Source organism: Kwoniella shivajii, chromosome 10, assembly GCF_035658355.1.
Source record: "Kwoniella shivajii chromosome 10, complete sequence".
NCBI lineage: Eukaryota > Fungi > Basidiomycota > Tremellomycetes > Tremellales > Cryptococcaceae > Kwoniella > Kwoniella shivajii.
Genome location: NC_085917.1, coordinates 550,018 through 571,285, shown reverse-complemented (window position 1 = coordinate 571,285; position 21,268 = coordinate 550,018). Strand labels below are relative to the sequence as shown.

General features: G+C 46.5%; 10 protein-coding genes across 10 annotated transcripts; 6 read left to right on the top strand and 4 right to left on the bottom strand.

The window, feature by feature from the left end:
• Positions 1-109: 109 nt before the first annotated feature.
• IL334_007103 (uncharacterized protein) lies at positions 110-1,757 on the bottom strand (the record flags this gene model as incomplete). Its single annotated transcript, XM_062938797.1, has 12 exons — positions 110-216; positions 281-336; positions 409-560; positions 619-646; positions 698-850; positions 927-957; positions 1,012-1,114; positions 1,175-1,199; positions 1,260-1,380; positions 1,434-1,546; positions 1,614-1,624; positions 1,677-1,757. The coding sequence occupies 12 exons, from the start codon at positions 1,755-1,757 to the stop codon at positions 110-112; spliced, it is 981 nt and encodes a 326-aa protein (XP_062794848.1).
• A 1,205-nt stretch (positions 1,758-2,962) lies between these two features.
• IL334_007102 (uncharacterized protein) lies at positions 2,963-3,959 on the top strand (the record flags this gene model as incomplete). Its single annotated transcript, XM_062938796.1, has 4 exons — positions 2,963-3,026; positions 3,318-3,402; positions 3,459-3,665; positions 3,728-3,959. 4 exons carry the CDS (start codon positions 2,963-2,965, stop codon positions 3,957-3,959), a joined length of 588 nt encoding a protein of 195 aa, XP_062794847.1.
• Positions 3,960-4,276: 317 nt separating this feature from the next.
• IL334_007101 (uncharacterized protein) lies at positions 4,277-5,857 on the top strand (the record flags this gene model as incomplete). Its single annotated transcript, XM_062938795.1, has 9 exons — positions 4,277-4,573; positions 4,631-4,790; positions 4,859-4,897; positions 4,956-5,081; positions 5,144-5,231; positions 5,282-5,349; positions 5,407-5,607; positions 5,658-5,713; positions 5,777-5,857. 9 exons carry the CDS (start codon positions 4,277-4,279, stop codon positions 5,855-5,857), a joined length of 1,116 nt encoding a protein of 371 aa, XP_062794846.1.
• A 249-nt stretch (positions 5,858-6,106) lies between these two features.
• Positions 6,107-7,246, bottom strand: IL334_007100 (uncharacterized protein; the record flags this gene model as incomplete). The annotated part of the gene is made up of 3 exons (XM_062938794.1): positions 6,107-6,291; positions 6,626-6,952; positions 7,156-7,246. The coding sequence occupies 3 exons, from the start codon at positions 7,244-7,246 to the stop codon at positions 6,107-6,109; spliced, it is 603 nt and encodes a 200-aa protein (XP_062794845.1).
• A 260-nt stretch (positions 7,247-7,506) lies between these two features.
• IL334_007099 (uncharacterized protein) lies at positions 7,507-8,536 on the bottom strand (the record flags this gene model as incomplete). The annotated part of the gene is made up of 4 exons (XM_062938793.1): positions 7,507-7,531; positions 7,587-7,682; positions 7,737-7,970; positions 8,295-8,536. The coding sequence occupies 4 exons, from the start codon at positions 8,534-8,536 to the stop codon at positions 7,507-7,509; spliced, it is 597 nt and encodes a 198-aa protein (XP_062794844.1).
• A 1,421-nt stretch (positions 8,537-9,957) lies between these two features.
• On the top strand, positions 9,958-12,546 carry IL334_007098 (uncharacterized protein; the record flags this gene model as incomplete). Its single annotated transcript, XM_062938792.1, has 2 exons — positions 9,958-12,413; positions 12,465-12,546. 2 exons carry the CDS (start codon positions 9,958-9,960, stop codon positions 12,544-12,546), a joined length of 2,538 nt encoding a protein of 845 aa, XP_062794843.1.
• Positions 12,547-12,586: 40 nt separating this feature from the next.
• IL334_007097 (uncharacterized protein) lies at positions 12,587-13,547 on the top strand (the record flags this gene model as incomplete). The annotated part of the gene is made up of 3 exons (XM_062938791.1): positions 12,587-12,878; positions 12,921-13,379; positions 13,429-13,547. The coding sequence occupies 3 exons, from the start codon at positions 12,587-12,589 to the stop codon at positions 13,545-13,547; spliced, it is 870 nt and encodes a 289-aa protein (XP_062794842.1).
• Positions 13,548-13,717: 170 nt separating this feature from the next.
• IL334_007096 (uncharacterized protein) lies at positions 13,718-14,121 on the top strand (the record flags this gene model as incomplete). The annotated part of the gene is made up of 4 exons (XM_062938790.1): positions 13,718-13,727; positions 13,776-13,912; positions 13,960-14,018; positions 14,067-14,121. The coding sequence occupies 4 exons, from the start codon at positions 13,718-13,720 to the stop codon at positions 14,119-14,121; spliced, it is 261 nt and encodes an 86-aa protein (XP_062794841.1).
• Positions 14,122-16,336: 2,215 nt separating this feature from the next.
• On the bottom strand, positions 16,337-17,334 carry IL334_007095 (uncharacterized protein; the record flags this gene model as incomplete). Its single annotated transcript, XM_062938789.1, has 4 exons — positions 16,337-16,631; positions 16,682-16,907; positions 16,960-17,125; positions 17,176-17,334. 4 exons carry the CDS (start codon positions 17,332-17,334, stop codon positions 16,337-16,339), a joined length of 846 nt encoding a protein of 281 aa, XP_062794840.1.
• Positions 17,335-17,911: 577 nt separating this feature from the next.
• IL334_007094 (polyadenylate-binding protein, cytoplasmic and nuclear) lies at positions 17,912-20,187 on the top strand (the record flags this gene model as incomplete). The annotated part of the gene is made up of 7 exons (XM_062938788.1): positions 17,912-18,117; positions 18,176-18,398; positions 18,456-18,541; positions 18,590-19,044; positions 19,116-19,210; positions 19,261-19,925; positions 19,980-20,187. The coding sequence occupies 7 exons, from the start codon at positions 17,912-17,914 to the stop codon at positions 20,185-20,187; spliced, it is 1,938 nt and encodes a 645-aa protein (XP_062794839.1).
• Positions 20,188-21,268: the final 1,081 nt, after the last annotated feature.

Genomic DNA, 21,268 nt, shown 5'->3' with positions numbered 1-21,268 from the left:
TAAACAAGTGATATCATGAGAGTCAAATTACATATTCACGGAAAGGACATTGAAGTTCATGGAGCAAAATACTGAAATGCAGCGATCATACTTCTCGCATGAGTCTATGTTAGGCATCCGTCAACCCATAAAACGTGATCTCGCCGGAATCGACATTGACTACATGATAAACGTTATGAAGGAAGGCCGAACCGATTAGAAGGTAATCGTCAGCCGCTAAAGTGGCGAATATGAATCAGTCTACGATCAAATATACATCCTCGATCTTGATTTTGCTTACGGGTATTCTGTATCCTTAAAGGGCAGTATTGAGACTTTGAAGAGCTAGACGCAATTCTTTGTATATCGACAAAATCAACTTTCGTCACCTTTTTCTATTTCTCCTTTCATGATGAAATCATTACTTACACAAGATCCTCCCATTTCAAATTAAAGACGGTACCTCCGAAATTTAGTCCTAGAAGTTCATTAGCATCGTTGGGTCGTTTGCAAGGTGCCACCCAGTAATTCTGGTTGACATCCTTGTGACCTTTCAGCGCATTGTAAATAGGTTCGAGCATCTATCGAGTATGGTAAGCTGAGATATTGATACCATGTTCGCATTGGGCGAATACGCACATGTTCAGGTAAGAGAATGTTTGTCGTTCTGCAGCTTATTGTAAGTACTGTAACAATGGCAGGAATATCACATACTCACCCGGTATCAATGATCACCTCTATGCTTTGCAAGTTCGCACCTTCTGAATTAATGGGTTGCCCGTGAGATACGAAACTTTCCAGGTTGACACGGTAAAGGCCATCCGAACCTTTCTTAGATAGCTGCACTTTCTTTGTTTGATCGGCATGGTGGCTGAGATGTTTGGAAAATGAGCACCCGAGTCCATCAGTGCCACTTTCATTGAACTTGAATGTCGTAAGAGATTTACCTATCATGAGGATTACCTAGAACCAGCTCACCTGCTCACGGCATCAGCAACAGCTGGTTTTCTAGTGGCAAGGACGAAAACTCACTTTCATCACCGTCTCTAGCTAGATAGAAACCTACTTCAGCGCTAGATATGATACCGCTGGAAAAAAGGAGATCGATTGGAGATTGATTACTAAGAGCCATATTCTGTTGACAAGTCAGCTGAAATCGAACTTCGTGGCCGTGTTTCCACGTTTTCTGACTGACTCTCATGGCTAGACCTAGTATACCACTGGAACAGAATATTCTGTACATCAGCTCATGTACCAATTATTGAATGAGATGTACTGACCTCATATATTTGCCATCGAATCCGCGCATGTCTCGTGCAGCTAGTATTGGATAATTGCTGAGGGAGTACCGACCAAGTGAGACATCTGTAGAGACAAGACAGCCATCCACGGATCCACTCCCTGACCGTTATTGCCCTCAGTGTGAGTCTAGCTTGAAGAAGACTGCGACTTACCATATCCCTTACTCACGAGTTTACAGCCATCAGTACTAGTGATTTTGGTATCGACCATCTTTGCATCAGTGCAATTCTTGCAGGGACTAGCGGAAACCCATATATCGGCGCTCCTACACATTGGTATCCGCAACAACATCAGATACGGATGCTTATATCACTGTAATCCATGCTCCTTACCCAGTATCTACCTAGACAGCCTAGTCAGTACCATAAGTATGTATATCTAGTCATTTCACCTACTAAAACCGGAACCGCCACTTTTCCTTCGCCAACGTAAATATCTATCGTGTAAGCTATTCCTCCACTGGAGTCGACTTGCATGCCAATTCGGGAATCGGATCTCTTCCTGGTCCTGGAGTATTCTAAGCCACTGGTAAATGACGAATAAGAGTAAGGTTCATATTCGACTGTTGATCGCGGTAAGGGTTGAAGAGGATTTTTGCGCTCGACAGGCGGTGCTTCTCCCAAGATTGTACGGATTAGATGACTAGAGTCAATGTTATGACGGGTCAATCTCACAGATTCAGCACTAGCTATTAAAACAGGCAGAACGTGTAAAATGATACAGCATCGAAGATAAGCAAGATACATGGGGATGGAGTGAGAAGGTAATTGGGGACCAAACCAGTGACTGTGGTAGTATGTTTGTGAATGTTTTCAACAGGCTAACACGTCTCGGCTGTTCTTGAGGCGTTGCGAAAGTTGTAAGAAGATTCTAAAAGTTATAGGGCGATGTGATGTGATGTGACGTGATGTGAGGCGATGTAAAGGATGCTGCGTTGTGTGGGGGAAGAGATGATTGTGCGTATGAGATGATGGACAGATGTGAGAAGAGAGTGAAGTTGATTGAGGGATATATAAAGACAACACTAAATTGGCATCCTCCCTGCTGGGATTGTACTTCAGTGGACAGTAACAACGTATGTAAGAAATGGACCTCCGTCCCGCCTTGTTTCAGCCGTTGTTGATCTTGCAAGTTGTGGTGTCTACATCCTTTAAATCATAGTAGGGGCGATCTCCAAAGGATTTGTGTGGTCCTGACTCGTTTCGCAGAAACTGGCAAACGTGCGTCTAATCTAAGTGCCTCTTATCTCAACTAGCGATTTTCCATCCGAATGATTGACAACTAAAGGTGGACAAAGGAAAAGGCAAGCTCCGCCTGTATCGGTGTTTAAAAAGAGAGTTCTCTATCACCGAGCATCGAAGGACCTCCGCCGTACTAATGCAAAGATAGTGCCACATTGGTGAATAGATATTATTCCCGGTGTGATACCCACGGCTGATTTTCGATAACTCCGAATGCATGCATAGAGGGGAAGTTGATTGCCACTTTCCTGCTCTACCTTACTGGGACTCAGCCAATCATTCACACCTTTGCATCCACCGATTCACTCTCTCCACCGTACCGCTTTCCTCTCCTGGCTTTGGCTCTCACGGGCTACCTTACCATTCTTCATTATCGATCATAACTAAATCAACAACTCTTTTTCCTTTTTTTCTCCAGACATCAAGATAAACTCATCAGTATGGTCAACTTGAAACAACAAAAGCGTCTCGCTGCCTCCGTAGCTGGTGTCGGCCAACGAAAGAGTGAGTTTGTAGTTTTGGAAGGACAGCGATGGAGCGATCACGAAGGGGAAAGCAATAATCGGGGGATGAGAAAACATACCTCAAGCTTTCAGGCAAAGGAAGTCAGGTGGATCGAGACTACGAGGAGTAGAGATTTAGTGCAGTTAAGAGGCGCGAAGATGTTTGATGAGATGAACATGGGACTGTTCGACATTAGGCGATATATTGAGGGGTTATGCTGACTTAATGGCTTTCTCCCCCTTTTTTGTCGCTTTATCACTCTTCTGTCAACCCGGCATACACATCAAATAGTCTGGCTCGATCCCCAAGAGGCTGCTGAAATTGGACAAGCCAACTCTCGATCTGGTGTCCGAAAGCTTCTCAAAGATGGTCACATGTAAGTTGAAATTGCTGTATTCATTCCATAAATACGCTTATTCGTCTTTTCTTTAGCATCATCAAACCTACCGTTATCCACTCTCGAGCACGAACTAGGGACCACGCCGCTGCCAAACGATCCGGTCGACACACCGGTTTCGGTAAGAGAAAGGGTACTGCTGAGGCCCGTATGCCCACCAAGGTTCAATGGCTTAGAAGAATGAGAGTTTTGAGAAGACTATTGAAGAAGTACAGAGAGGGTGGAAAGATCGACAAACACCTGTATGTTGTGTCGTTATCATATATCTCACTTGATAGGCGAATCGTGGCTGACCTTCGATTAGTTACCACACCCTTTACCTTGAGGCCAAGGGTAACAGATTCAAGAACAAGCGAGTCTTGATGGAACACATTCACAAAGCCAAGGCTGAAGTTCTCCGAACCAAACACCTTGCCGAGCAACAAGAAGCCCGACGAGTCAAGAACAAGGCCATGCGGGAGAGAAAGGCTCAACGACTCGCCGAGAAGAGACAAGGTATCACCGAAGTCGAGCGAGAGGAAGAGGTCAAGGAGTAGATGTTTGCTTCTGTACTTTTATCAGGGATGGGTGGCTATGGCATTTAGCTTTCATTATGCTCAAAAATCGTTTCTGGGTCCATCTGTTGCATTTTCGCTTTACTAGCATTGTCTGCATTGCATATGTTAGCAAGATCCGAAAAGGAATCAAATATTTGGTTAAAATTGTACGCGATTTCCAGAGTATTGACCCTGGAAGGATGCAAAATCATCGAGTGGAGGATGTTCACCATCGTCAGTTGCAAAATCACTCATGTTCATATTCACGATTATCAGATGGTTTAAGTAAGCCATATCTACTGCAAATCATATAAACAATGATGCGTGCAATATTGTCCAAATCGACCAACTTAGCGAGACCGCTTGCTTCAGCGACCCTATCCCTCAGAAGTTCGCGAGCATATGCAACTCTTTCCCCTCATACCCCACCACCAACAAAACCTTACGAGGTATTCGATGAGTTATCTAAGGAAAGGCAGAAAGATCGGGCAATCAGACGATTGACAGAGGATGGCGAGCTCTCACAGTCGATAGAACCTAATGACCAAAATCCTGTCAAAGTTGTTGACTACCTGAGGGATGAGATCGCTGAGCGACTAGCAGAGCGGATCGAGGTGGGTTGAACATCCTAAACCTTCCATTGACAATCACTGAGCGAGCTCTCATGATAGGATCTGAGGATACCGCCTGCATCAATATTAGAGCTTGCGGCACATTCTGGTCAGTTAACTCAGATACTGCAGGAAGTCATAGCGGATGAAGTACCGTCATCATCGGAGAGACAAGATAAGCAGAGTGAGAGGAGAAAGTGGTGGTTAGTGGAATCGAGTAGTGGGTTTGTACCGCAACTATACTCATAATTCCTCATACTTTGTGTGCTCATCCAATTGTCTTTCTAGAGGAGGCTTTGCATCGTGATGATGACTCTCAGTTTCCCTGTGGGTCTTTTCGCTAGCGATTTCTCGTGTAGGGAATTAAACCTCATATCCTTTATAGCTCCTCCTACACGTATACAGGCTTCACCATCTTACTTGTTAGAAAATCCAGAAATCGGGAAACTGAAAGACCAGGTAGAAGCTGTAGTCAGTGGAGGTGGTCTACATTGGGTGGGAGATATCGTTGGTGAATACTTGTCCACCGCAATTATTCCACGTTTAAGATGTGACGTTGACTCAGATAGTTAGGTGCACTCACGCAGATACGCCATGTCCTCAAACCCGATGGTGTCTTTGTTGGAGCTGTACTAGGAGGTGATACATTGTTCGAGCTCAGGTACGTCTCCTTTCGAAATGCCAATCGCTATTAGCTGAATTCTGCTCCAGGACTTCTTTGCAACTGGCAGAACAAGAGCGTAGAGGAGGAATTTCTAACCGTGTATCACCTATGATCAGTGAGACTGTATTTCATCCTCGCGCCGGACGCCGGACGCTGATGACTATGCCATTAGATCCTACCGATGCTCCATCGCTGTTAAATCGAGCAGGCTTCACTACCACTACTGTGGATGTGGAGGATATGATTATCAACTACCCGTCAATATGGGAGTTGATGTCAGATTTACGAGATATGGGAGAAAGTAATGCTATACTCGGAAGAAGAGCTCAAGTATCAAGAGATGTTCTTCTGGCGGCGGAATCGATATACAAAGGTGCGTAATTTCGATGACGAAGTATTATGCGGGCGCTAACATATCCACAGAATTGTACGGTACTGAGGACGGTGCAGTCCCTGCTACTTTCCAGATCATTTTCTTGGTAAGTGTCGGCATTTGGGACTAATAATTGTATAGAAGATACTGATCCCTGCTTTATGAGCAGATTGGATGGAAACCAGGACCCAATCAACCCAAAGCATTAGAAAGAGGATCCGCTGGCACAAGCCTTAAAGATGTCTTATGAAGTTATTGATGCACGACTTCCAAGCACAGAGAACCACAGATTTGGAAATACTACTGTTGCTCCGGTTGAGTTTCCCGCATCAGCAGCTTCTTCCACTACGCTGTTCTAGTATATGTCAATCAGGGGTCATTTACGAAAACCGATCAAGGTGTCTCTCCTTTGTTCCGTTATTCATGTCGAGCAGCCAGAGCAAGCGATACAAGAAATTGTTATGCATAAACATCGACGAGATTGACGGTATTCGATCACTTATCCCAAGCGCTGTAGCGCCATTTGTAGACCGGCATATTCTTGTGAGGGCATGCCTGCTTTCCTGGCGTCTCTCAACTTCTCGGCTATCTCCTTTTTCTCTTTCTCTATAGCATCTTTCTCATCGGATAATGACTCGTCATGGAGGTTGGTGAAATGCTTCCATAAGAAGAATACGATGGCCACTGAACGATATCAGCGGCACCCTACCCAAGATGATACTCACAAACTCCCAATCTCATGTCGATAGCACACAGCAGAAAGCCAAGCATAGTTTGTAAGAGACTTGCAACTTTTGCATAACGTCTAAATTGTCAGTACAGGCATATCTTTGAGGGTGACCTACTCTTCCTCCTCTTTTTGACGCTTTGCAATCTTTAACAACTGGATGTCTTTCTCGATCATCTCCGTCGCCCAAGGGTTCTTCATGATCGCCTTCATCTTGTCCTTGTCAATAGGCGGTGCCATGAGATCAGCAGCATCTAGGCGTCAGCTCAACGATTTCTACGTCGAACTCACCATCTGGGACATTGTCCCACCACAACGTTCCCGCTGGATCACCTTTTTTAGGTCGAAGACCATCTTGGAACGGTACCAGAGCCGGTCGACCAGGACCTTGCATTGTCAGGAAATAGTTTTTCCTGAAAGCTGAGCTTGACGGATCATCCTTGCTCGACGTTGAACCGGATACTTGTCTCGGGGTAGGATCGCCCACTTTCTTTGACGACGAAGAGGAAGGCAATCCTCCAGATCGAACATCCGACGAAGACAGAGGTTTCTTCGATGCTGACGAGGAGCTCGAGCTTGACGATGATCTGGATGAAGATGCCGAAACCTTTGCCAGAGCTTTAGCACGGTCTTGAGCGGCCTCTTGCCTTGATAGGATATGGTAACCGATATATGATATAAGAATTAGCATCATAAAAGGCGGTGACAGGAAAGGAAGACTAGACATCGATCCATCAACATTGACACTGAAGGGTGAGTACGGTAAAGAAGGATGAGACGCTAGTTGGAGGTCAGCCTGAGTCCCATCCAACTGCACGTACCAACACCCAGTACAACAAGTATTAGCAGAGCTTGCTCAAATGGGCCAATAGTGAACCCTTTCTTTTTCTCGTCTTTCTTTTTGTCTGCCATATTGCCTGTGATAGTTATAGGTAAAAGTAAAGATGAGAACGATTTTCAAAAACAAAAACACCATGACAGCAACCAGTCAGAGTAGTTTGTCTTATGGCGACGCTAAATGATCAGAATAACAAACCAAACGCGCTCAAGGGATTAGTCAAAGGATGTCAATCCTTTCCGATTTAGCACAAGGTGAAAGGAACTGATTTGCTCCTTGTATCGCGCGTTATATAACATGCATGACCTCCAAATGCCAACGGTCGTCAGGGTATCTACTCAGCAGCTTGTACGGGGAACCTGGAGGGATTGAATCAGCTTAAATAATGAGGATTCGGGGGTGACCCAAACTCACTCAAAGTGGACGTCTTTGCCAGCAAGAGCTCGGTAAACTGAGGAGAAGGTGTCGAGTTTGTATTCGAGGTTGTTTTGGTCCTTGGAGTCGAGGAAGCTGCATGAAAGTCAGTATACCATCCGTATTATATAGAACAAGGATTCGACTTACACTCGGATCAGTTTACCACCATCTTGGGCAACTCGAGTTCTCTTGCCAACAATTTCACTGGGCCATACAAGCTCCTCAAGGATTTTCTCGTGGACGGCAGTAAGAGTTCGGGATCGAGGTCGTTTTTGCTTTTTGTTGGATGAGGCGTTTCGGGCAGGTTTGGGGAGGACTCTTCGTTGAGAGAGGAAGACGATGTATTTGTCGGAAAGCTTTTTCTCAAGCTCTCGGGTAAGTCTATGAGGTGAAATGGGAAATTTAGGGAAGTGAGTGAAACGGAAGAAAGTGTCGGTGGAATATTGGGGAGGGGGAAGGATGTGTAAGACGAGGATGTTGGCAGAGGAGGTAAAGATTTTTCATCAGCATTGACCCATAAGAGTCTATTAATCATCCATTTTGACCATTCTTCTCCTTCCCATAACTCTCATCCTGTCCAAAATACATCAGGGGAGGTGGGCCTAAATAGTCCCTCCGTCTACCCCGAATGCATTTGTACACAGATGAAAGCCAATCAACCCGCTTGATTTTCCAATCCGTTTCTCTTATAGATCTACAACTTACCTTTGTTGGACTTTGTGGAAAGCCTTGGCCATGGGGACAGGGACGAAAATAACAACAGCCTTCTTTCCACCTTTTACATCGACCTCTTTAGCTTGAGAGAATTGAAGTTGTCTAAGCTCAGACTTGAGTTCGGGAACGTTGGCCTCAAGGTCAACAAAAGCTTGAGCAATTTGTTGCTCAATCTCTGTGGGAGGAGTTTGAGGAGCGTTAGCGGTACGCAAGATTTTGTTGGCTGCGGACATTTTGCTATGGATATACAAGATGAGGTAAGTTGATTGACCTTGACTGATGATTTGAGGTTGTCTGTTGAGACTTACGAGGAAGCTTGAAGGCTAAAGAAAGGGTGAAAAGATGGACAGCTTGAAAACGTTGAATTTGTGCCAAAAGGGCTGGAAGGGGAAGCAGTACTGGCTGCTGGTGGTGATTTTCCTGTACGGTGAGGAGGTTGCTCTGTAAGTATGCATTGTGGGGGTGTATGGTGTGAAACTCATAGACAACAGCATAAGCCGAGAAAGTCATCTGTGGCGGCGGTGATCTCCGCTGAGTGTTGGTCCGAGTGGTCTTTGGCTTGTCGGTGATATCCTTAAATCCGACGCCGTCGAGAGACGCACAGTCTCTGAACGTATACACACGAGCGGAGACGATACCAAGAGGTACTGGATGATCCCTTAGGCGAATGCAGCTGACATTCATTCAGTTATCAGACTGAGAACAGCCATCGCAGCAGAACATCGAGCTGATTTCACTGTTTTGTTTCTTGTGATGTACTAAAGCGGTGTGGCATAATAATGATACATATCAAACGGAAAGACTTGTGTCACTGCCGCACTATAGAAGCTACTCAATCCATCAGAATCTCATGCCTTCCAGTTCAGCCTGCGCTCCACGAGGAACGTGGTGGATAGATGGGCAGTATGCAGCTACTGCCGCTGAAAACATAACACTTTCTTCCCGATATTTGTTGAGCGGGCTGCAGAACAGTCTGAACCGGGCATCGTGTCCGAGTGAGCGAAAACTACCTGTTTGACAATGTCATTGAATCAAGTGACTGATTCACCATTACCAAAGCATGCTTGAGATCAATGCAACAGCGAAGCGTCGAAAGGTGACAGGATTCAGTCAATTGTCCAATTTAAGGATGTCCCCTGCCTTTCGCGATCAGGATATTATAGAAGTTATCGAGTAATTGTCAAATCTGGAACACTGGGATGTCCTCTGCTCTTCGAGATCAGGATACTATAGCGACAAATTCCTTTCGACGGAGAATTCGTGCGGAACTTGAAATCTTCACTGGTCGGTAGTTCAATCTCAAATGTACGTGCATGATCGAGGGTGTCATACTCGATGGCCATAGGAACTCCATGCAGTAACTAAATTGCAACTCAATAAGATATCACGGCCTCGGTCTTATCTAATCGAATGGTGCTATATTATTCAGCACATTGATTATAGATCGCTATCAACGTCTTAGAGACATGAAGTACAGTAGAACGGGAAGAAAGAAAATTAATGCCACATCACAAAATGAGATCCGCCACGTGTTAGCCGCCATGAACCACCTTATGCTTTGCGCGACACCCGTTCACATTATCACAAAACTCAAGTCTCATCTTGCTTTGATATCTAGTATACCCCACACATCAAGTACTGATCACAATACACTATGTCTGACGAGCCATATCGGCCAGCTCTTCAGACGTACACTGCGCCGCAGGATATCCTTGACGAACATGCAGAGTTAGCAGATCAAGATGACACTCCAGATGTGTTCGAGGACAACGCAAAGTCAAAGCAAGTTGCCGCTCGTCAAAGCGATTATCACCTTCGACGTTTCGACCGAGCAGATGGGCAGGGAGAAGGAGAAGACGAGAGTTACGAGGATAGGATGAGAAGGGTGAACCTCCAACGCGAGGAAGAAAGAGTGAGAAGACATAAAGAGCAATTAGAGAAGGATAAGGAACAGGATGAGAAGATGATATTGGACGACAAGACTCCTCCACGAGCGATCGCAGGAGGTGATACGCCACCAAGAGCGGCTGCTGGAGGAGACACACCTCCACGCGACTCTACACCACCGAAGAAGAAGAGGAGGTGGGATGTGGAAGAAGTCAAGGAGGAACCTGGAGTAACCAAACGTAAATCTCGGTGGGATCAGACACCTTCTGAAGCAGTGCCTGAAGTGAAACGATCACGTTGGGATCAGACACCTGGAGCATCATCAACAACTTCTGCCCTTACTTCTGCTCCACCTGTCGGCGGTGTTATGATGGTTGAAGACAAGCGATATCGACGAATGACAGATGAAGAATTGGATGGGTTATTGCCAGGAGGCGAAGAAGGTTACGAACTTGTACCGGTACCAGATGATTACAAACCTGCTCCTTCAGTCAGAAAGATGGTCCCTGCCCAAACGGAACATGGCTTCATGATGCAAGATGATTCTGATGCTATCAAAGCTCGTTCTGCAGCTGGTGGTATGCAAGGATCCACCGAGCAAACAGAAATCGAAGGGATCGGAACACTTCAGTTCTTGAAGCCTGAAGATACACAATATTTTGCAAAGGTGCTTGGAGAGGGGGGAGGCGAGGAGGACGATTCTGCGTATACTTTGGAAGAGCTCAAGGAGAGGAAGATCATGCGGTTATTGCTCAAGATCAAGAACGGTACACCTCCTGTCAGAAAGACTGCTCTACGTCAGATCACCGATCGAGCGAGAGAGTTCGGTGCTGGTCCATTGTTCGATAAAATCCTCCCTTTGCTAATGGAACGCACTCTTGAAGATCAGGAACGACATTTACTTGTCAAAGTTATTGATCGAGTGCTGTATAAACTTGATGATCTCGTTCGACCATACGTTCACAAGATCCTTGTTGTCATCGAACCACTCCTCATTGACGAAGACTACTACGCTCGAGTAGAAGGTAGAGAAATCATATCAAACTTGGCTAAAGCTGCTGGTCTCGCTCATATGATATCAACCATGCGACCTGATATCGATCACGTTGATGAGTACGTGAGAAACACTACTGCTCGAGCGTTTTCTGTTGTTGCCTCTGCCCTTGGTATCCCTGCCCTCCTCCCCTTCCTTCGAGCTGTATGTCGATCGAAGAAATCTTGGCAAGCGCGTCATACTGGTATCCGGATCATTCAGCAAATTGCCATTATGATGGGATGTGCCGTTCTTCCACATCTGCGAAATCTCGTTGACACGGTTGCCGATGGTCTCCAGGACGAGCAACAAAAGGTCCGAACCATGACTGCCCTCTCCCTCGCTGCTCTTGCCGAATCCGCTGCCCCCTATGGTATCGAATCTTTCGACAACGTTTTGAAACCTTTATGGCTGGGCATCCGACAACATCGAGGCAAAACCTTGGCAGCCTTTCTCAAAGCTATCGGTTACATCATTCCATTGATGGATCCAGAGTACGCTGGATACTATGTTCGGGAATGTATGCCTATCCTCATTCGAGAGTTCCAAACGTCGGATGAAGAAATGAGACGTATCGTCTTGCAAGTCATCAAACAATGTGCCTCTACTGAGGGAGTCACTCCTACTTATATCAAAGAAGAGGTGCTTCCGGAATTCTTCAAGGCGTTCTGGGTGAGACGTATGGCTCTTGACAAACGAAACTATAAGCAATTGGTGGAGACAACTGTAGAACTTGCGCAGAAGGCGGGCGTTTCTGAAATTGTCGGCAGAGTGTGTAACGATCTTAAGGACGAGTCTGAGCCATACCGAAAGATGGTAATGGAGACCGTTACCAAGGTAGTAGCCGGCATAGGTGCTGCGGATATAGATGAGAGACTAGAAGTGCTTCTTATTGATGGTATCATCTTCGCATTCCAAGAGCAAACGCTAGAAGACACTATTATGCTGGACGGTTTTGCTACAGTCGTCAATGCACTTGGTGGCCGAGTCAAGCCATACCTCCCTCAAATCGTCTCCATGATCCTCTGGCGATTGACCAATAAATCGGCAAAAGTCCGTATGCTTGCAGCCGACCTCACTACTCGACTCGCTCCGATCATCAAGAGTTCCGGTGAAGATAACCTACTTAGCAAATTAGGTGTAGTCATTTTCGAACAGCTTGGTGAAGAGTATCCTGACGCTCTAGGAAGGTGAGTCTGAACTGTTTTTCAATGCGGATTATATTGATGTTTTCTGCTCAGTCTCATCGCTGCCGAAGGAGCTATCGCAAATGTGGTGGGTATGACTCAAATGAACCCACCTGTCAAGGATTTATGTGAGTGACATCTTTCTTGAAGCGAAGCTGACACTCCTAGTACCCCGTATGACCCCCATTTTACGAAACCGACATGAAAAGGTGCAAGAAGCCACAATCAATCTTATAGGACGTATCGCCGATCGAGGAGCTGAGTTTGTACCTGCAAAGGAATGGATGCGAATTTGCTTCGAGCTCTTGGATCTACTCAAGGCCCACAAAAAGGCTATTCGACGAGCGGCCGTCAACTCGTTCGGTTACATTGCGAAGGCCATCGGTCCGCAAGATGTCTTAAGTGTGCTGTTGACTAACTTGAAAGTGCAGGAACGTCAATCCCGTGTCTGTAGTACAGTCGCGATTGGTGAGTTACGGCATTGAGAGAAAAATTACTGATAAACTATAGCTATCGTATCTGAAACTTGTGGCCCTTTCACCTGCATTCCTGCTATTCTCAATGAGTATCGAACACCCGAACTCAATGTCCGAAACGGTTGTCTTAAAGCTCTTGCTTTCGTTTTCGAATACGTCGGTGAAATGTCTAAGGATTACATACACTCTGTTGTCGGGCTACTGGAAGACGCTTTGACAGATCGAGATCACGTTCATCGACAGACAGCCTGTGCTATTGTGAAACATTTGGCTGTTGGTGTCGCGGGTCTTGGTTATGAAGAAGCTCTCACTCATTTGCTCAATTTGGTCTGGCCTAACATCTTTGAGACAAGTCCCCATGTAATCGGTGGTGTCATGGACGCTATAGAAGCGATGAGGTTGGGTATCGGATCTGGTCCAGTACTCTCCTATGTTCTTCAAGGTTTATTCCATCCGGCAAGGAGAGTCAGAGAGGTTTACTGGCGAATGTACAGTGAGTACACCGATTCGTGTATTACACATTATGCTGATGACCTTTGAAGATACTCTTATTCTCGGTGCATCTGATGCGATGGTCCCTTTCTATCCCAACCTAGGCTCTGCGGCGGACTTAACCACTGGACAGGATTATACAAGACACGAGCTCATGATGTGGGTATAACCTGAAAATGACATGCATATATTGTTGTACATTTATACACACCACGTGTGACGATGGTCACATTAGCCTCCACTCTGCTTGCTTTCGTTCGATCAACGTCATTCTGATTCTCAACCCAAAATTAGTTTGTTAGGTCGACTTGCCTTCTGCTCTCCAATAAGAGAACCACAATGCCACACAGTAAGCGATCTGACTGACACTGGCGCCCAGACACTTACGAAGGCGCAGATTCCAGCGAGTGTTGCCCACCTCAGTCCTCTGCTAATCCTTCCAGACCGAAACATGCACACCCAGTTTCGGACAAGTCTGGCTATGAACAGAAGGGTCATTATGAATGTATTGGAGAGTACGAGCAGGTATACGTGGTGAGCGCAGTAGTTTCAAGCATCACATTTGCTGATAGCGTTGTCAGACTGGTCCAGACGATGCCAAGCAGGCCTTAGTCGTTGTTTATGATATCTTTGGGTTCTGGTGAGTGCCAAGGGAACGTGATAGTGGTTTCAGCTAATTGTTTGGCAGGGATACAACCATTCAAGTACGTGTAGGCGTATATGGTATCATGCTAAGGAATTAGGGCTCGGATCTTCTGGCCTCACACCTTCTGCTCACTTCACCAACTAAAATTTACATGCCTGATGTATTCAAGGGCAATCCTTTCCCAAAAGATAAGGATGGAGATAAGGATGAATTGGAGAGGTTCTTCTCTGGAACGTGAGTTTACTGTAAGAGACTTAGCTGAGCTTTCAGCGCAAAGCTGGAGGATCGCCTTCCTGAGGTCCTCGAGTTTGCGAGGATATTAAAAATTGATTGTGGGGTCAATAAGGTGTCCATTCTTGGTTATTGCTGGGGTGAGTCGACATTGAAATGATTGAGCTGAAATACAGGTGGAAAACTCGCTCTTCTTTCTTTGACTAGTGATACGCCTTTTTGCTGTGGCGCTATCGTTCACCCAGCAATGATTGCTGCTCAGGACGGCGACAAGCTGACCATGCCGCTTGGCTTTTATCCTAGTATGGTGAGTCGCTGTGTTTATGGCTCAAGCTGAGCAGATAGGATGAGGACAAAGACGTGGTCCGAAAGATCAAAGAAGCTATGAAGAGTAAATCATGTGCCAATGAGAACGATTACCACTTGTATGACACTGTGTAAGTTCGGCGATTCCCAGAGATTAGCTAACATCTAGTCATCACGGCTGGGCTGCCGCCCGTGCAAATCTGAAAGATCTCGAAAACCTCAAGCAATACAAAGATGTATACCAAAGACTCGCAGATTACTTTACTAGTGTAAAATGTTAAGGTACCCATCCATACGTAGTCCATTTATAGAGAAGCGGCGCATAAGTAATCACTGGTAACTACACGATGCATCATGAACTAATCTAACCATATATACTCTCATCACCAACTATAATAACGCCTTCTCCACCATCTAGGCTTGAATCGATATGTATATTGTTCGCGCCTATCCCAATCACCACTTCGACCGTTCCAAGAACCGCCCGATAGCACGGCAGGTCGACCACTGGCTGGTCAGCAGAATCTCTGGCACAAATACTTACGGATAATAGTGGTTCCTAACAGAGAAAATGGTAGATGACCCTCGCGCTGCCAGCATTAGCTTTTTAGCTGAGAGCAGAACTCACGGAGCCGTTCTCCAAATCCACATGACCAGCAAACCACATCGTCATCGGCTTGCAGAGGAATCAGAGGGATTCCACACAAATGAGCAGTACGAGAGGTGTGAACGCCCCCCAAGAAGCCTAGTATGTGAGCCAAAAAAAGACGATCTCGGCTCACCTGTTCTGCAAAGGGGACATGGACTAGGATCAACAGCAAGTGGCCTTTGCTAAGTGGTCATGAGCTTCAACAAGACCTTGCCGACCTACAGTGTAATAGACGCCAACTATTGTTAGCGCTATTGTATATGAGAACTCACCCATTTTTTACGTCAGTGTGGATTGTAGAAATAGAAACAAAGAGCAAGCGAGATTCCAGAATATCCAAACGAGTCAACAGTACCTTTGATCATTGGCTCTAATCCCCTTTGTTCCGTATTGAGAAAGGAGGCGAAAGTAGCGGATAACGTATAAATGGGACAATAACGTATACAATTCAATTGGAACATTTTCATCACTGTTCTATCAGGTAGCTCCATGATGTCTATCGAACGTACGTGTATGCCTGTTCGACGACTCCACTAACATCGTCTCGAGTAGCTCAGCACACCCCTGCTACCTTACCACACACCTTTGATTTGGACCCTCTTGCAAATCATTTTAACAATAAACCCTTGCCAGAAGGTGCATGCGCTCTCATCGATCTTCCCGCCAACGTCTTCCTCGACACCGAAGATGAGATTAATGTGATCGCTGGAAGCCTTTGGATTTTATGCGTGAAATATGACAATTTGCCCGCCGGTGAGAGACCGACCGGCAGAGATGGGCTTAGAAGAGTAAGTGACAAATAAACATGACAATTGCTAAGAGGTTCAGTGGATCAGTAGGCATCGAGATGAGGTGATAAACCGTTTGGCAGTAAAGGTCGAGCCGCCGTTCCGTGAGTCAGCTTTCAAAAAAGCGCGCTGACGAGCAGATGCATGGACGATCGATCAGATGCAGAAAGACGTTTTCCAGATGTTGGATGAGGTTTTGTCTAAAACTTTGCCTGTTGAAAAAGAAAACAAGGGGAAAAAGTAGCAGGTTTGTTGCATTATGATTATATATTTACAGCTTTCAAAAACTACAAAGTATATCAGCGTCATGCAATGGTTGAAAGGGAGGGAGAGCTCACTTAAGCGAATCTTCTCGCCCTTTCGTATGCTCTCATTTCCTCGTCCAAATCTGCCTGAGTCTTTGCCTTTGGCTTCAGAGCTTTGTTCACTGGCGATTTGTCCACGTCCATCGAGTTCTTGCTGACATTGCTTTTCGCTCGACCAACTTTGGCATTCCCAGTCGACAGCTTTTGGGGTTTTGCTTTGGATTTAGCAGTAGGCGCACGGGAAGCTGGGGAAGCTTGAAGGCGGGATAAGAGAGCGGCGCCGGGAGCGCCCGACTTTGCGAGATTGGCTTTTTGTTTGTGTATGAGGCTTTGGTGGGATCAGCGGAGAGTTCGATATCTGAGAACAAGTACACTCACGCAAGTTGCTTGTCCTTTGGTTGAGCTGGTTTACTCAAACGTGCCAAAAGTTTTAGTCCAGCAGGCTTCTCATCCACTTTGGAGGGACCAGTAGGTCCGTTTGACTTCGCCTTTGTAGCTTTGGAAGGCTGCGTTGGCTTAGGTACAGATGTAGCGGGAGTAGATTGATTCAAAGCCGACAGAGTTTGATTTGAGGGTAGAATGTGCTGCACGGCCATGGTGTAGGCTGTGAAAAATTAGCGGAGGCAGTCGTTCAAAATTTGAATTATTATACTCACTTCCATCGATTTGCTGACCGGAATAGGTTGACCTGATCCTTTCGGCATCGGCAGAGTTCCCGACATAAATCAGAGCCATTCCACAAAACCTACCATCCGGTCCGCAAAAGCAAGATACGGAGGTGGTTATCGGTGAGAGACGTAAAGGATCGGCGAAGAGTAGTTCCTGTGTGTCGTCAGTATTAGCGAACGAAATGGCGCAAAGCTTTGACTCACTCGCAAATCCTTTTCGGTGATATCAACGGGAAGCCCGGAGAATAGAACTTGACGAGCTTGAGAAGTGACCGTGTTTGATGAGGAAGATTGATTGAACGGACGAGTGGGAGGAGCGGAAGTGGAAGCTGACTGAAATGGGTTGGAGTAGTTGTACGCCATGGTGCAAAATGTATAGGGGCACAAAGATTAGTCTGACACGAGTGTAGGGCTGCAAATCAAAGGGTGGCCTAGATGAATATGGAGGAATGTTGCACTGTGCTATTTCCTTGTTGTTGATGTATAGTAGAATCAGACAAGAGAGAAGGAGGAAGACGCGTTAGATATGATAAGATGGGGATGATCAATAAAACGAGCAGATGCCACATTGGAATGTCATAACTTTTCATATCCCCGCACTTAAAGTATTTTGCCACTTCACATGGAAGATCCACGTGGCCAATTTTAAAATGTATTTTTCCCAAATCCCCTATTTCCCCCTCCTTTTATTTTTCCTCTCCCTTATCCTCATTTCATCCAACGCTTTTCTTCTTCTTCATCTTCTCTTTCTCTCTTTCTTCACTCTGATCAGAGAGAAGATTCAAAAAACAGTCTGTAAACGTGAGCAACCTTCACAGACGCACTCTGCTCATAGCTTACTCTTCTTCTTGCAGCCCTCAAAAACCCTACGTAATTGCCTTTATCAATTTTCACGTGGTCGATCCCACCAAATAAACATACAAAAAAACAGCAATCCATAATGTCTTCCGACGCTACTTCTCCTGCTCCGGCCGCAGCCAAGCCCGCTGCTCCTAGCCAATCTACCCCCAACGCCGATGCTCCCGCTCCTGCTCCCGCTCAGCAGCAGCCATCTGCTTCTGCCAGTCTTTACGTTGGAGAGCTTGACTCCAGCGTCACTGAAGCTATGCTCTTCGAGATCTTCAACATGATCGGTCCCGTCGCCTCGTAAGTCAGACAAAACGATATAATATATATCTCACTATCAGAACTGACATACTATCAGTATCCGAGTCTGTCGAGACGCCGTCACTCGACGATCCCTCGGATACGCATACGTCAACTACCTCAACGCAGCTGACGGTGAAAGGGCACTCGAGCACCTCAACTATTCTCTTATCAAGAACAGACCTTGTCGAATCATGTGGTCTCAACGAGACCCTGCTTTGCGAAAGACTGGACAAGGAAACATTTTCATCAAAAATCTCGATGAAAGTATTGACAACAAGGTGAGTTCGTGTTTGGCATTGAGTCGTCTTTCGTTATAAACGCTTACGTCAGGACAGGCTCTTCACGACACCTTTGCGGCCTTCGGTGATATTCTCTCTTGTAAAGTCGGCAACGACGAGAGCGGCAAGAGCAGAGGTTTCGCGTGAGTAGTTGTCATCTCACTAAGGGTTTTAGCTGATCTTTTACTCAGTTTCGTTCATTACTCTACTGGCGAAGCTGCTGATGCCGCCATCAAAGCTGTTAACGGTATGTTACTCAATGACAAGAAAGTCTTTGTTGGACACCATGTTGGAAAGAAGGAACGACTCTCTAAGGTCGAAGAACAACGAGCTCAATTCACCAATGTTTACGTCAAGAATGTTGACCCAGAGATCACCGACGAAGAATTTGAAGAACTCGTCAGACCTTTTGGTGCCACCATCTCTGTCGCTTTGAGCAGAGACGACAGTGGAGCCAATAAGGGCTTCGGTTTCGTCAACTTCGAATCTCACGAGGCTGCCAGACAAGCTGTAGACGAGCTCAACGAGAAGGAACACAAAGGACGAAAGCTTTATGCTGGTCGAGCTCAGAGCAAGCTTGAGCGAGAAAGCGAGTTGAAAAAGAGTCACGAGGAAAAGAGAATGGAAAACGAGGCTAAATCTGCTGGTGTTAACTTATACGTCAAGAACCTTGATGGTGAGTTGCGAGTGAAGTGGAGCTGTGCTGATCTCATTTAGACGAATGGGATGACGATCGACTCCGAGCTGAATTCGACTCTTTCGGTACCATCACTTCATGCAAGGTCATGAAGGATGAGAATGAGGCATCCAGAGTGAGCTTTCTCGTGAACCAATGACCGCGCTTGCGCTGATCGTATTGTAGGGCTTTGGTTTCGTGTGCTTCTCCTCTCCCGAGGAAGCCACTAAAGCTGTTTCTGAGATGAACGGCAAGATGATCGGCACCAAGCCCCTCTATGTCGCTCTTGCTCAACGAAAGGATGTCCGACGACAAGCTCTTGAATCTCAAATCGCTCAACGAAGCAACATGCGAATGCAATACGCTCCAGGCGGTTTCGGTGGTATGCAAGGTTACATGGGACAGCCCGTCTATGGTTATCCTCCCATGCCTGGATACGGTCAACCCATGCCTGGTATGCCTCCTATGCGAGGTCCCATGATGGGATACCCCGGTGGTCCTCAAAATGCCATGCGACCTCGATACGCTCCAGGTGGTCAACCCATTCCCGGAGCTCCTTACGGTGCTCCTCCTCCACCTATGGGCGGTGCATACGGTGGTGTCCCTCCTCAATATCCTGTTCGACCCGGTGGTGGAGCTCGGATTCCCGCTGCTCCTTCCTCAAACGGTCCTCGAGGTGCCGGCGGTCCCAGCCCTGTTGGCGTTCCTCAAGGTCTCCCTCGAGGTGGTCAAGCTCCCCCTCGACCTCAAGAAGCTCAAACTTCCCGACTCGACTCCCAAAACTTGGCCCGAGCTGCACCTGCCGAACAAAAGCAGATGTTGGGTGAAGCTTTATACCCTTTGATCTTTGAGTAAGTAATACTGCATGAAATGGTGGGGTCCTGCGCTGATATATACGCATACAGTACTCAACCTGATCTCGCTGGTAAAATCACTGGTATGCTCCTCGAGATGGACAATGCGGAGTTACTCCACCTCGTCGAGTCTCCTCCTGCCCTTCAAGACAAAGTCGATGAGGCTCTCAGAGTCCTCGCCGAGTGGGGCAAAGGTAGTGACGAGAAGGCTGACGGTGAGGCAGTGAAAGAAGAGATCAAGGAGGAGAAGGCCGAGTAGACGGACATTGTTGTAGGGTCGACGAGGGCATGCAGACTGTCATTTTGTAAATTCATTTCTAGTGTCTACGGGAAATGCGCTGGACAGGGCACGTTTGCAAAGTCTTCCTAAGTCGTCGCGACTGAGATTGAAATTCTGCGCAGCGCAGAGGTGCTCTTCACTGCTTGTACTGCCAAAGACTCCTACATCATCTGTTCCAAGACTAATCCTGCACCCTTTTTTCCACCAGAATCCAAAGTGATGATCTGGATAACCGGCATTATTGGGCAGCATATGGCATATCACATTGCAGCTGAGACAGAGCTCGAGGGCGATGTCGTTGTCGAGTATGTATCGATGGAGCTGCTGGGGTACATGAATCACATGACCGAGACGTGTTGGTTTCCACGAGAGAATCTCAGTCAATTCTGCGAGCGTTGAGCTGTGAGGTACTTCTGCAAAGTGAGCAGTGATGGGCAGATTTTTCTGATGAGCGTATAGAAATGCTGGACGGAAAGAAGTGATATCGGTAATTGCATTTGGATCTCCAGCAAGATCTAAACCCACCACAGGATGGCCTTCTGATCTGAGTGTAGTAGCGAGATGAGCAATGTCAAGAGCTTGTGCGCGATCGTGTTTCGCTCGATCGATGCTGAGTATGAGGCGGACTGACATAGGATGCATTTGATTCCACTCGGCGATAACGGCAAGGATCGTTCGTATGCTGTCTTCACTAGACACCCCGCCTGGCAAGCGCCGTGGTGTCGTTCGTAGCTCGAGATAAACCACGCCATCGTCAGAGAACGATGTAAGGACAGATAAGGTGGCATAGCGTAACGTCTCCTTGGTGGTAATCAGAGAATAGATATAGGTATTGAAGAGGGAAAAGAAGCTGACTATGAGCAGATTCAGACCAGTGATAACCTACGTGTCAACATTATGCCCCATGCCGTGTGATAGGATCGTATCGGGTGCTTCCAGGGAGAAGCTCGGTGCCGTTTTCTTTTGGATCTCCCATATCTTCTGAAGGCATCCACGACTTACACTACCGGTGAGGTGTGCATGTAGCTGGACATAAGCGTTTGAAACAGAGCAGTACGCT